At 39.5% G+C, this 12731-nt stretch overlaps 1 protein-coding gene across 1 annotated transcript; it reads right to left on the bottom strand.

The window, feature by feature from the left end:
- Window positions 1-6997: 6997 nt before the first annotated feature.
- Window positions 6998-11049, bottom strand: cga (glycoprotein hormones, alpha polypeptide). Its single transcript, XM_061967939.2, has 4 exons — window positions 10918-11049; window positions 10736-10847; window positions 10475-10659; window positions 6998-7317 (listed from the first exon to the last, which is right to left on the bottom strand). The coding sequence occupies exons 1-4, from the start codon at window positions 10918-10920 to the stop codon at window positions 7243-7245; spliced, it is 375 nt and encodes a 124-aa protein (XP_061823923.1). The 5' UTR covers window positions 10921-11049; the 3' UTR covers window positions 6998-7242.
- Window positions 11050-12731: the final 1682 nt, after the last annotated feature.

The following is a 12731-nucleotide window of genomic DNA, read 5'->3' on the forward strand; positions in this document are numbered from 1 at the left end:
GCAACCATTCTCCCGAATTTCTCCCGATTTCCACCCGTACAACAATATAGGGGGCGTGCCTTAAAGGCACTGACTATAGCGTTCGCTTTTCCTCCATGCAAACAACGTGCCGGCCTAGTCATATACTATATGCGGCTTATATACACACATAAGTGATTGCAACGCATACTTGGTCAACAGCCATACATGTCACACTGAGGGTGGCCATATAAACAACTTTAACACTGTTACAAATATGCGCCACACTGTGAACCCACACCAAACAAGAATGACAAACACATTTCGGGAGAACATCCGCACTGTAACACAACATAACACAACAGAAAAAAATACCCAGAATCCCTTGCAGCACTACCTCTACAATACGCTACAATATACACCCCCGCTACCACCAAACCCCGCCCCCCCCAAACCCGCCCACCTCAACCCCCCCCATCTTCCGAATTCGGCGGTCTAAAGCGATAATAATTTAGGTATGCCACGACTTGTCCAGGGTGTGTACCCCGCCTTCCGCCCGAATGCAGCTGAGATAGGCTGCAGCGGCCCCCCCGCGACCCCGAAAGGGACAAACGGTAGAAAATGGATGGATGGACAATAAAGCATACCATCCATCCATTTTCTACCGCGTATTCCCTTCGAGGTTGCAGGGGGCGCTGGAGCCTATCTCAGCTACAATCGGGCGGAAGGCGGGGTACACCCTGGACAAGTCGCCACCTCATCGCAGGGCCAACACAGATAGACAGAGAACATTCACATCCACATTCACACACTAGGGCCAATAAAGCATACCATCCATCCATTTTCTACCGCTTGTCCCTTTTGGGGTCGCGGGGGGTGCTGTAGCCTATCTCAGCTGCATTCGGGCGGGAGACGGGGTACACCCTGGACAAATCGCCACCTCATCGCAGGGCCAACACAGATAGACAGACAACATTCACACCCACATTCACACACTAGGGCCAATAAAGCATACTATCCATCCATTTTCTACCGCTTGTCCGTTTTGGGGTCGCGGGGGGTCGCTGGAGCCTATCTCAGCTGCATTCGGGCGGGAGACGGTGTACACCCTGGACAAATCGCCACCTCATCGCAGGGCCAACACAGATAGACAGACAACATTCACACTCACATTCACACACTAGGGCCAATTTAGTGTTGCCAATCAACCTATTCCAGGTGCATGTCTTTGGAGGTGGGAGGAAGCCGGAGAACCCGGAGGGAACCCACGCAGTCACGGGGAGAACATGCAAACTCCAGACAGAAAGATCCGGAGCCCGGGATTGAACTCAGGACTACTCAGGACCTTCGTATTGTGAGGCACATGCACTAACCCCTGTCTCACCGTGCTGTACACAATAAATCATACATTTGAGCTAAATTGGGGCCCTAAGCATAATTGTTTTTTCTAATGGAATGGAATGGAATGTAAATTATTTTTATTTTATTTTATTTTATTTTATTTTATTTAGGTTTTTTTTGTTTTATTTTTGAGCCCGCCCTTTCCCCATTATTAAAAAAAACAAAAAAAAATTTATTTTTGTGAAACGGTTTTTATACTTTAGTTTTATACTTTTTTTTAAATTCAATTGAATTTAGTTTGATGTGTGTGTTAAGTGATTAAATTGATGAATTTGATTAGCAAAAGGCTTCTTTTTTTTTAAATTCAATTGACTTTAGTTTGATGTGTGTGTTAAGTGATTAAATTGATGAATTTGATTAGCAAAAGGCTTTTTTTTTAATTCAATTGAATTTAGTTTGATGTGTGTGTTAAGTGATTAAATTGATGAATTTGATTAGCAAAAGGCTTGGATTTTTATTCAGATGCTTCGACTAATCCTGCGATGAGGTGGCGACTTGTCCAGGGAGTACCCCGCTTTTCGCCCGAATGCAGCTGGGATAGGCTCAACCCACGCGACCCCGAAAGGGACACGCGGTAGAAAATGGATGGATGGATGAGCGGGCTTCGACTAATCATTTAAGTCAAGGGTCCCCAAAATCCGGCCCACGGGAAGTCCAAAGTAAAAAAATAAAATAATAATTATTAAAAATAAATAAATTTAAATTTAAATTTTTTTTTCTAAAATATATATTTTTTTAATCTGTCCTTTCTAATCCATTTTCAACCGCTTGTTACTCTCGGGGTATCCTAGTCGCTCAGGCAAAAATGCACTTTCCCATCGATAACGTGACATCAAGTGTGCGCAAGTGCGCACTCTTTCAGTCAATTAGTGCAAGAGGAATATATATATATACTGTTAACCCCGAGTCAGAAAGTTTGGGGACCCCTGATTTAAGTGTACCGTATTTTGCGGAGTATAAGTCGCACCGGAGTATAAGTCGCACCTGCTGAAAATGCATAATAAAGAAGGAAAAAAACATATATAAGTCGAACTGGAGCCCGGCCAAACTATGAAAAAAACGGTAACTTATAAAAATTGATAAATCCGGACAGCATGGAGTACCCAGAACTTTAAACACATGGACATAGTTTTCGTACGGCTGCTGCAATAGAACACATATGAAAGTGGTGGTGAAGTGATCTATGTGCCAGCAAACAACCAAGATTTTTTTTAATTTACATTTTTTATTATTAATGTACACAAGGGCTTCACGGTGGCAGAGGGGTTAGTGCATCTGCCTCACAATACGAAGGTCCTGAGTAGTCTTGGGTTCAATCCCGGGCTCAGGATCTTTCTGTGTGGAGTTTGCATGTCCTCCCCGTGACTGTGTGGGTTCCCTCCGGGTACTCCGGCTTCCTCCCACCTCCAAAGACATGCACCTGGGGATAAGTTGATTGGCAACACTAAATTGGCCCTAGTGTGTGGATGTGAGTGTGAATGTTGTCTGTCTATCTGTGTTGGCCCTGCGATGAGGTGGCGACTTGTCCAGGGTGTACCCCGCCTTCCGCCCGATTGTAGCTGAGATAGGCTCCAGCGCCCCCCGCGACCCCAAAGGGAATAAGCGGTAGAAAATGGATGGATGGAATTATTAATGTACACATGTTAAAAGTGCAATTTCAACATATTTAAGACGAATGAAGGTTAGGGCATAATTTTTTCTATAATATGCATTAAAGCTACAAAATGTGTTTCATTCGATTAATGCTTAATCGAACAAACTAATCGGTAGGTTACTCAATTATCAAAATAAGCCATATCAATACCCCTACATGTGTTGTACCAAAACTAATTAATGGGAGTGAAATTGTTAAATTTAACTTAAAAGAGAAACTGCACTTTTAAAAAAAAATTTTGCCTATCATTATGAAAGACATGACGACGGATGTATTTATTTTTTAAAGCATTCCAACTCATAAATAATGGTAAATAAAAGTCTACTTACAGCGGAGTTAATGGCAGGTCCTCTATTATACCCATAAAACCCAATAAAATAACCATCCGAAAAGCGGCAACAATATTCCACTTATGTTTTGTGACTTGAATATGAACAGAGTATTAGTGATATTGTTATTATAAGCGGTAACTCAGACAAACTATTCATGCTCGTGAAAGTCTATTGTAGATCATTAATCATGCCTCTCACCTGGATAGTAGAAGGACAAAGATGTAATCCGACAAGTTGGTACACTTTGACATGAAACAACGACACGAAAAGACATTTGGTTCCATCCCCTCTTCTTGTCGAGGATTATGAGGCATTTTTCATCTAAAACGGGACTATAACAAGATTCTATCAGTCGGCATCCTAATGACAGCAAACATTGTACAGTAAGTGATGTATAATTATGTTTGTTGCGCTCATGAGATCTGCAGTGAGTAATAATCAGTGATGTAGTGGGGAAAAAAGACAACGTGATGTGTTTTTGAAATTAATGCTCCACGTTTGCTTAAAATGATCAAAATACGTAGATATTAAAATGTTATTATGAATGTGCCCATTACTTCATTACATATATACTTACAGTGTGTATATACAACCTTAATAGAGGTGTTTGGATTTTTTTTAAGGGCTTTTATGGGCAGAATAAGGACGTAGGCTCTATTATAAGCAGACATTTATTCAATATTTAGAATTTAAAAATAAAAACATATGTTCTTGTCTTGCCTAAGGGTGAATGATGAGTAAAATTCCCCCCAAAAAGTGCTGTTCTATCTTTAAGTAAAACATCCATTTGGAAACTTCCTAACACAGGTCCAATCTGGGATCAAAGTCCAACCCAGTATGGCTGCATAATAAAACAGCACTGTGTGCCGCAAAGAAAATGTTCCACTTTTGTATATTTTGGACTATAAAACGTAACTTTCTTATATTAAGAAAGATTTGTTTAAAACTACATTTCATTGCAGTGACAGTTCTTACAATTTATGGAAACAGTGGATACAATGAAGCGGTAAGTCCAATAACAGCAGATATATGACCAATTGTAAGCATACAGCCTCCTCCTGATCGTTGATATTATTTGCAAGTGAAGTGAATTATATTTATATAGCGCTTTTTCTCTAGAGACTCAAAGCGCTTTACACATTGAAACCCATTATCTAAATCTTTAAGCTACATTTAAACCACTGTGGGTGGCACTGGGAGAAAGGTGGGTAAAGTGTCTTGTCCAAGGACACGACGGCAGTGACTAGAATGGCGGAAGATGGAATCGAACCTGGAACCCTTAAGTTGCTGGCCACGCTGCCCCAAGTAGGACACTGGCATTGTTTGTTAGCATTTTGTATTACATTTAAAACAGTCTTCTTTGTCTATACTGCACTGTACAACAATTACTAGATAACACGATGACTAAATGTAATGATACGTAAGCGATGTAGCATGAACATAAACAGACTACTTGTAGATGAGATAAACAGGCTATGTATAATGCTACATTATTCATTTCAAATTGGTAGGTAGCATTACGAACTAAAAGGCTTTTAAAGGGGAACATTATCACCAGACCTATGTAAGCGTCAATATATACCTTGATGTTGCAGAAAAAAGACCATATATTTTTTTAACCGATTTCCGAACTCTAAATGGGTGAATTTTGGCGAATTAAACGCCTTTCTATTATTCTCTCTCGGAGCGATGACGTCACAACGTGACGTCACATCGGGAAGCAATCTGCCATTTTCTCAAACACCGAGTCAAATCAGCTCTGTTATTTTCCGTTTTTTCGACTGTTTTCCGTACCTTGGAGACATCATGCCTCATCGGTGCGTTGTCGGAGGGTGTAACAACACGAACAGGGACGGATTCAAGTTGCACCAGTGGCCCAAAGATGGGAAAGTGGCAAGAAATCGGACGTTTATTCCGCACACTTTACCGACGAAAGCTCTGCTACGACAGAGATGGCAAGAATGTGTGGATATCCTGCGACACTCAAAGCAGATGCATTTCCAACGATAAAGTCAAAGAAATCTGCCGCCAGGCCCCCATTGAATCTGCCGGAGTGTGTGAGCAATTCAGGGACAAAGAACCTCGGTAGCACGGCAAGCAATGGCGGCAGTTTGTTCCCGCAGACGAGCGAGCTAAACCCCCTGGATGTCTTGGCTCACACCGTCCCTTATGCCACCGAAGATGATCAAGAGAAGAATATCGACCCTAGCTTCCCTGGCCTGCTGACATCAACTCCAAAACTGGACAGATCAGCTTTCAGGAAAAGAGCGCGGATGAGGGTATGTCTACAGAATATATTAATTGATGAAAATTGGGCTGTCTGCACTCTCAGAGTGCATGTTGTTGCCAAATGTATTTCAGATGCTGTAAACCTAGTTCATAGTTGTTAGTTTCCTTTAATGCCAAACAAACACATACCAATCGTTGGTTAGAAGGCGATCGCCGAATTCGTCCTCGCTTTCTCCCGTGTCGCTGGCTGTCGTGTCATTTTCGTCGGTTTCGCTTGCATACGGTTCAAACCGATATGGCTCAATAGCTTCAGTTTCTTCTTCAATTTCGTTTTCGCTACCTGCCTCCACACTACAACCATCCGTTTCAATACATGCGTAATCTGTTGAATCGCTTAAGCCGCTGAAATCCGAGTCTGAATCCGAGCTAATGTCGCTATAGCTTGCTGTTCTTGCCGCCATGTTTGTTTGTGTTGGGTTCACTATGTGACGTCACAGGAAAATGGACGGGTGTTTATAACGATGGTTAAAATCAGGCACTTTGAAGCTTTTTTTAGGGATATTGCGTGATGGGTAAAATTTTGAAAAAAACTTCGAAAAATATAAGCCACTGGGAACTGATTTTTAATGGTTTTAACCCTTCTGAAATTGTGATAATGTTCCCCTTTAAAGAGAAAGCTATAATCCTGCCATTTTTAATAAAAAGTAGTGTATAGCTCGAATGGTTCAATGGAAGCAAACCGCTACAACTATAAATATGGCTGACGGGGCGGCGATGCAGTCGCAGTTCGCTGAAGGGGAGGCTTGGAGGAGATAATTTGCATGTGAAGAAGACCGCCGACAAAACGATTTGTTTTGAAAGGACACTCAAAAAGGGTGAACATAAATCTGGAAAGGTTACGCAGCAATTTATAATTGTTTTTTTAATGTTTTGTTGGCTAATTTAATTATACATAATAACAAATTAATAACAAACCTGCTCAGCGGCCTTGTGGTTAGAGTGTCCGCCCTGAGATCGGTAGGTTGTGAGTTCAAACCCCGGCCGAGTCATACCAAAGACTATAAAAATGGGGCCCATTATCTTGCTGCTTGGCACTCAGCATCAAGGGTTGGAATTGGCGGTTACATCACCAAAATGATTACTGGGCATGGCCACCGCTGCTGCTCACTGCTCCCCTTACCTCCCAGGGTGTGATCAAGGGTGATGGGTCAAATGCAGAGGATAATTTCACCACACCTATTGTGTGTGTGACAGTCATTGGTACTTTAACTTTAACTTTTAAATTGTAGTCCCAATAAGTCAACCTGTTGGATACATTTTAAGTCATTTAACCTGCCGAACATTTTATTTTGAACACAACAATAAGGTGAGTCTATCAACTTATAAAGTAACAATTCCCCTTTTTTCTTTTATTGCATCTGCTTTATTCCATTCACAACTGACAACATTTTCAAAGTTGCATATACAACAAATGAGGACAACACACGGGCTCACATTGTTTGGGTACATGACACAACAAGCAAAACAAAGCTACAAAAATGATGACCTGGTCAACATAAGAACATGCATTCCTAAATCGAGATTAAAAAAAAAGAAAAGAAAAGCTCATTGCAAATATGAAATTACGGAGTGGAGTTGAATCATTCCCATAACTTATTTTTTTATCTGTCAGATCTTGTGAAACATGCAGGTGCCGCAATAGCACCCGGTGTGGTTTCTCACGATTATGTCCTTGTGTCTTACCTGCAGGATGAAAAAACAGGGTCAACACAATTAAACACAATAGCCAATCACTAATCTTGTGTTTCAAGGAGACCTATAAAATGAATATAAATTTAAAAGTACATATATATATGACATCCATATATCGTCCCTTTTTCAAACACATATTTTGGATCAATAAATGAAATTAAGTTGATGGGTTTCCCTGCCAAAAAACAATAGAAAAATAGAATAGAATGTACTAACCTCACAGACCATCAATATAAAACTGAAATCAAATATTAGATATCATCTTTACTTGCACTTGCCAAGTAGGGTCCAATGTCTGTATATATATGTGTATATATATATATATATATATATATATATATATATATATATATATATATATATATATATATATATATATATATATATACAGTATATATTAAAGAGCCAATGGACATTGGACACAGTGAAGTGTATATATATATATATATATATATATATATATATATATATATATATATATATATATATATATATATATATATATATATATATATATATATATCAGTGACGTGCGGTCACTACTCAGGACCTTCGTATTGTGAGGCAGATGCACTAACCTCTGTGCCACCGTGCTGCCCTCTATTCTATCTAATTTAATAAATATGTTTGTACAGTTATTATGAATTTGATATTGACCTCTGTAAAAACTTGTGGTATTCATTGCTCTTGCAAGCAATCAACAGCTGTTATGTAATCTGACTATATTACAAAGGGGTAGGCGATCTTAAGTATTTTTTAAATCTGCTTACCGATACTCTTTTTGATCTCATGGTTATTCCGCTGTGCAACTGTATAAACGCAACATTGTTGTTGCTTTTGCTGAATATGGAAATGTATGTATTGCTTTTTTTTACCTCTAATAAATCATCTGAACTGAACTGAATTCATAAGGTATCTTGTGGCGTACCACAGGGATCAATACTGGGACCAAAATTGTTCAGTCTCTGTATAAACAACATTTGTAAAGTTACAAAGGGTTTAAAGTCTGTACTATTTGCAAACAACACAAAATCAAGTGGAAATCTCATATAACAATAAACAACATAAGGTGGCAATAAATACTTCAATAATAAATAAAGCAAACTATGTTCTGCATCAAAAATCACTCCATATTCTCTACTGCTCGTTAGTGTTACCATATCTGAGTTATTGTGTATTGTGTTATCTATCTATCTATGTACGGTCAGGAAAAAACACAGAGGCTATTTATCCCTACAAGCCTGTTTCACAGGTTTCCCTGCTCTTCAGGGGATTTGCACTCCCTGAAATTCCCTGAAGAGCAGGGAAATCTGCGAAACAGGCTCGTAGAGATGAAAGAGCCTCTGTGTTTTTTCCTGACCTAACGTATATTCCGCTCTACCCCGGTATTGAGCACAGTATCACGGATAAACCACAGAAACCTCGACTCTCTTTATGTATCTATCTGTTTAGCCAGTTTTAGGCTTGAAAATGCTTAATTAAAACAAAAATGTAATAAATATCTCAAAAATATCTATGATGTGGTGAAGCCACAATATTTGAAGCACTGTGTGGCAATGGTCGCCTGTATTTTGAATTATTGAGAATAATTTTATTTTGTTTGCTTTGTAAACATTCCGTAGGGTGGTGTCATATCCCATCCCACATGCATTTTAATTGTTCCTCATCTAAAAAAAATTATAGCCTTTTCAATTGAAATTATTATGTACATGCTATTGTTCTTGTGGTACTCGTTGAGCTGAATCTGGCACCTCGGGTACAACATTTTATGCCATCTGTCTCACGTGTGCTCATGTGTGCTGCTAGGACAATAAAGTTCCTTCAATCCTTTATTGGAGAAAGTGAATCCAAATGCTGCTATTATATTATATATACTTTGTTATATATTGCATATATTATATAGAAAAAATATATATATATAATATGATATAATAATATAATATATGAGTATATATTATATACCGTATGTATAATATGTAAATATTACATTATATGTTATATTTTATATTGCTACTATGGTACATTTTTAGTCTACTTTATAACTGCATTATCCTTTCCATCCTTTGTAACTGAGTTACTGTGTGGAACAATTTCCCTTGTGGATCAATAAAGTTTGTCTAAGTCTAAGTCTAAGTCTACGAATGCTTTGACTCTGACTCATTTTCCACTTCAGTTGTGTGGCACGCAGATGCCTGGGCAATTTGTATGTATAATTTGTATATAAACCGTACTTGCCAACCTTGAGACCTCCGATTTCGGGAGGTGGGGGGTGGGGGCGTGGTCGGGGGTGGGGTGGGGCGTGGTTGCGGGCGTGGTTAAGAGGGGAGGAGTATATTGACAGCTAGAATTCACCAAGTCAAGTATTTCATACATATATATATATATATATATATATATATATATAGAGATATCTACGGTACATCCTGAAAATATGCAAACAAAACTGTTTGGATAATTGATACTTCAAACTTGCATAAATAAATTTTAAGGAATATAACATAACTTGGCGTCTGAGAGTTTCAAAATGTAATGAATAAAATGCTAAAGTTGTTGATAAACAAGCAATTATTTTAATAATTAAATATGGTCATTTTAAATGAATTATTATGATAATTTAAAATCAATTATTTCAAATATGTTTATTTTAATGTATAATTCTATGGCTGGATGTAATAAGGAGTCAGGAAAAAATACAAAGAAAAATACAATTAATTTTGATGTTTTTAGCAAAATATAGTAAAAATGTTTTTTTTTTGTTTTTTTTAAATTAATAAATATATTTATTTTTAGGTAAGATAAACATAATAATACAATTTATCTCTAGTCTGGATGATTTAGTTCTTGTCACCCTGTTGTCCTCCCGTCATGAAAAAAGGCTGTCCTCACTCAGGTCCGCATGAAGCTGGAGGGGGCGTGTCTTCTAGCTCCGGCTGAAAATCAGGAGATTTTCGGGAGAATATTTGTCCCGGGAGGTTTTCGGGAGAGGCGCTGAATTTCGGGAGTCTCCCGGAAAATTCGGGAGGGTTGGCAAGTATGATATAAACTGCGAATCGGTCATTGTGGTTTGTTCACTTAAAAGAGCTGTTCAAAAGATTTGACTCGTTTTCGAACGTCACATCCTCAGAAATTTCACACATGTGTTGTTTACCTCGTAGCTGTTCCTCGCGATGCAGCACGTTGCCTCCGAGGTGAAGTTTTTGGGGATCATCATCATCTTCTTGACGTTGAGAGGTGTTGGGTAAGCTCTGGAGAAACAGCAACCCATACACTGATAGATGGGAAAGTCCCCGGAGAAAAGCTCGTTCTTTTTCAGCGCACACTCGTTGCACGTAGCTGTGAGAAAGATAACAGCGTGAACACTCTGGTGTCGTACGAACTGTGTAAGATCCTCGGAAAAGAGGCGCGTTACCATCCGAGGAGACCATGTCGGGGTAAGAGTCAGCCCAGTAGAGAAGAGCAGACAACAGGAGAAGACATGTTGCTGCTGATTTGACGGAGCGCATTACGGTTGCAGTGGCTGACTGATCACACAGACATAAACATGTTCAGAAAAAACAATGTCAATAAATACATATACTGTATGTATCTCACCATTCTCAGAGTTAGTTTCTTTCAGAGTGTTCCCGTTCTGGAAAACTTTCCAATGATGACTTCTCCTTCATGGCGAGATGTTTTATACCCTCCTTCCCTGGATTAAGTGAATCGAGCCGACCTTATCTCGGATCTCTCCAAGTCAGTGTGCATGATGACCTCTTTAGTAATCCCCTTGAAAGCATGGAGAGCAAATCATGGAAAGTCATCCTCCTCGTTGCTTCCCATTCTGACGATGATGGATGCTGGAATTAATACATTTTGTTACTTGGTTAATTAGTTTTCACGTCACAACGAGGCAAATAAATGTCAGCAAACTATTCTAGTCGCTTTTAAAAGGCTATACAGTATATTTAGATACAGGTAAAAGCCAGTAAATTAGAATATTTTGAAAAACTTGATTTATTTCAGTAATTGCATTCAAAAGGTGTAACTTGTACATTATATTTATTCATTGCACACAGACTGATGCATTCAAATGTTTATTTCATTTAATTTTGATGATTTGAAGTGGCAACAAATGAAAATCCAAAATTCCGTGTGTCACAAAATTAGAATATTGTGTAAGGCTAATACAAAAAAGGGATTTTTAGAAATGTTGGCCAACTGAAAAGTATGAAAATGAAAAATATGAGCATGTACAATACTCAATACTTGGTTGGAGCTCCTTTTGCCTCAATTACTGCGTTAATGCGGCGCGGCATGGAGTCGATGAGTTTCTGGCACTGCTCAGGTGTTATGAGAGCCCAGGTTGCTCTGATAGTGGCCTTCAACTCTTCTGCGTTTTTGGGTCTGGCATTCTGCATCTTCCTTTTCACAATACCCCACAGATTTTCTATGGGGCTAAGGTCAGGGGAGTTGGCGGGCCAATTTAGAACAGAAATACCATGGTCCGTAAACCAGGCACGGGTAGATTTTGCGCTGTGTGCAGGCACCAAGTCCTGTTGGAACTTGAAATCTCCATCTCCATAGAGCAGGTCAGCAGCAGGAAGCATGAAGTGCTCTAAAACTTGCTGGTAGACGGCTGCGTTGACCCTGGATCTCAGGAAACAGAGTGGACCGACACCAGCTGGACTGCTGCTGAGTGGTCCAAAGTCATGTTTTCTGACGAAAGCAAATTTTGCATTTCCTTTGGAAATCGAGGTCCCAGAGTCTGGAGGAAGACAGGAGAGGCACAGGATCCACGTTGCCTGAAGTCTAGTGTAAAGTTTCCACCATCAGTGATGGTTTGGGGTGCCATGTCATCTGCTGGTGTCGGTCCACTCTGTTTACTGAGATCCAGGGTCAACGCAGCCGTCTACCAGCAAGTTGACCTGCTCTATGGAGATGGAGATTTCAAGTTCCAACAGGACTTGGCGCCTGCACACAGCGCAAAATCTACCCGTGCCTGGTTTACGGACCATGGTATTTCTGTTCTAAATTGGCCCGCCAACTCCCCTGACCTTAGCCCCATAGAAAATCTGTGGGGTATTGTGAAAAGGAAGATGCAGAATGCCAGACCCAAAAACGCAGAAGAGTTGAAGGCCACTATCAGAGCAACCTGGGCTCTCATAACACCTGAGCAGTGCCAGAAACTCATCGACTCCATGCCACGCCGCATTAACGCAGTAATTGAGGCAAAAGGAGCTCCAACCAAGTATTGAGTATTGTACATGCTCATATTTTTCATTTTCATACTTTTCAGTTGGCCAACATTTCTAAAAATCCCTTTTTTGTATTAGTCTTACACAATATTCTAATTTTGTGACACACGGAATTTTGGATTTTCATTTGTTGCCACTTCAAATCATCAAAATTAAATGAAATAAACATTT

The sequence above is a fragment of the Nerophis lumbriciformis genome, linkage group LG08, assembly GCF_033978685.3.
Source record: "Nerophis lumbriciformis linkage group LG08, RoL_Nlum_v2.1, whole genome shotgun sequence".
NCBI lineage: Eukaryota > Metazoa > Chordata > Actinopteri > Syngnathiformes > Syngnathidae > Nerophis > Nerophis lumbriciformis.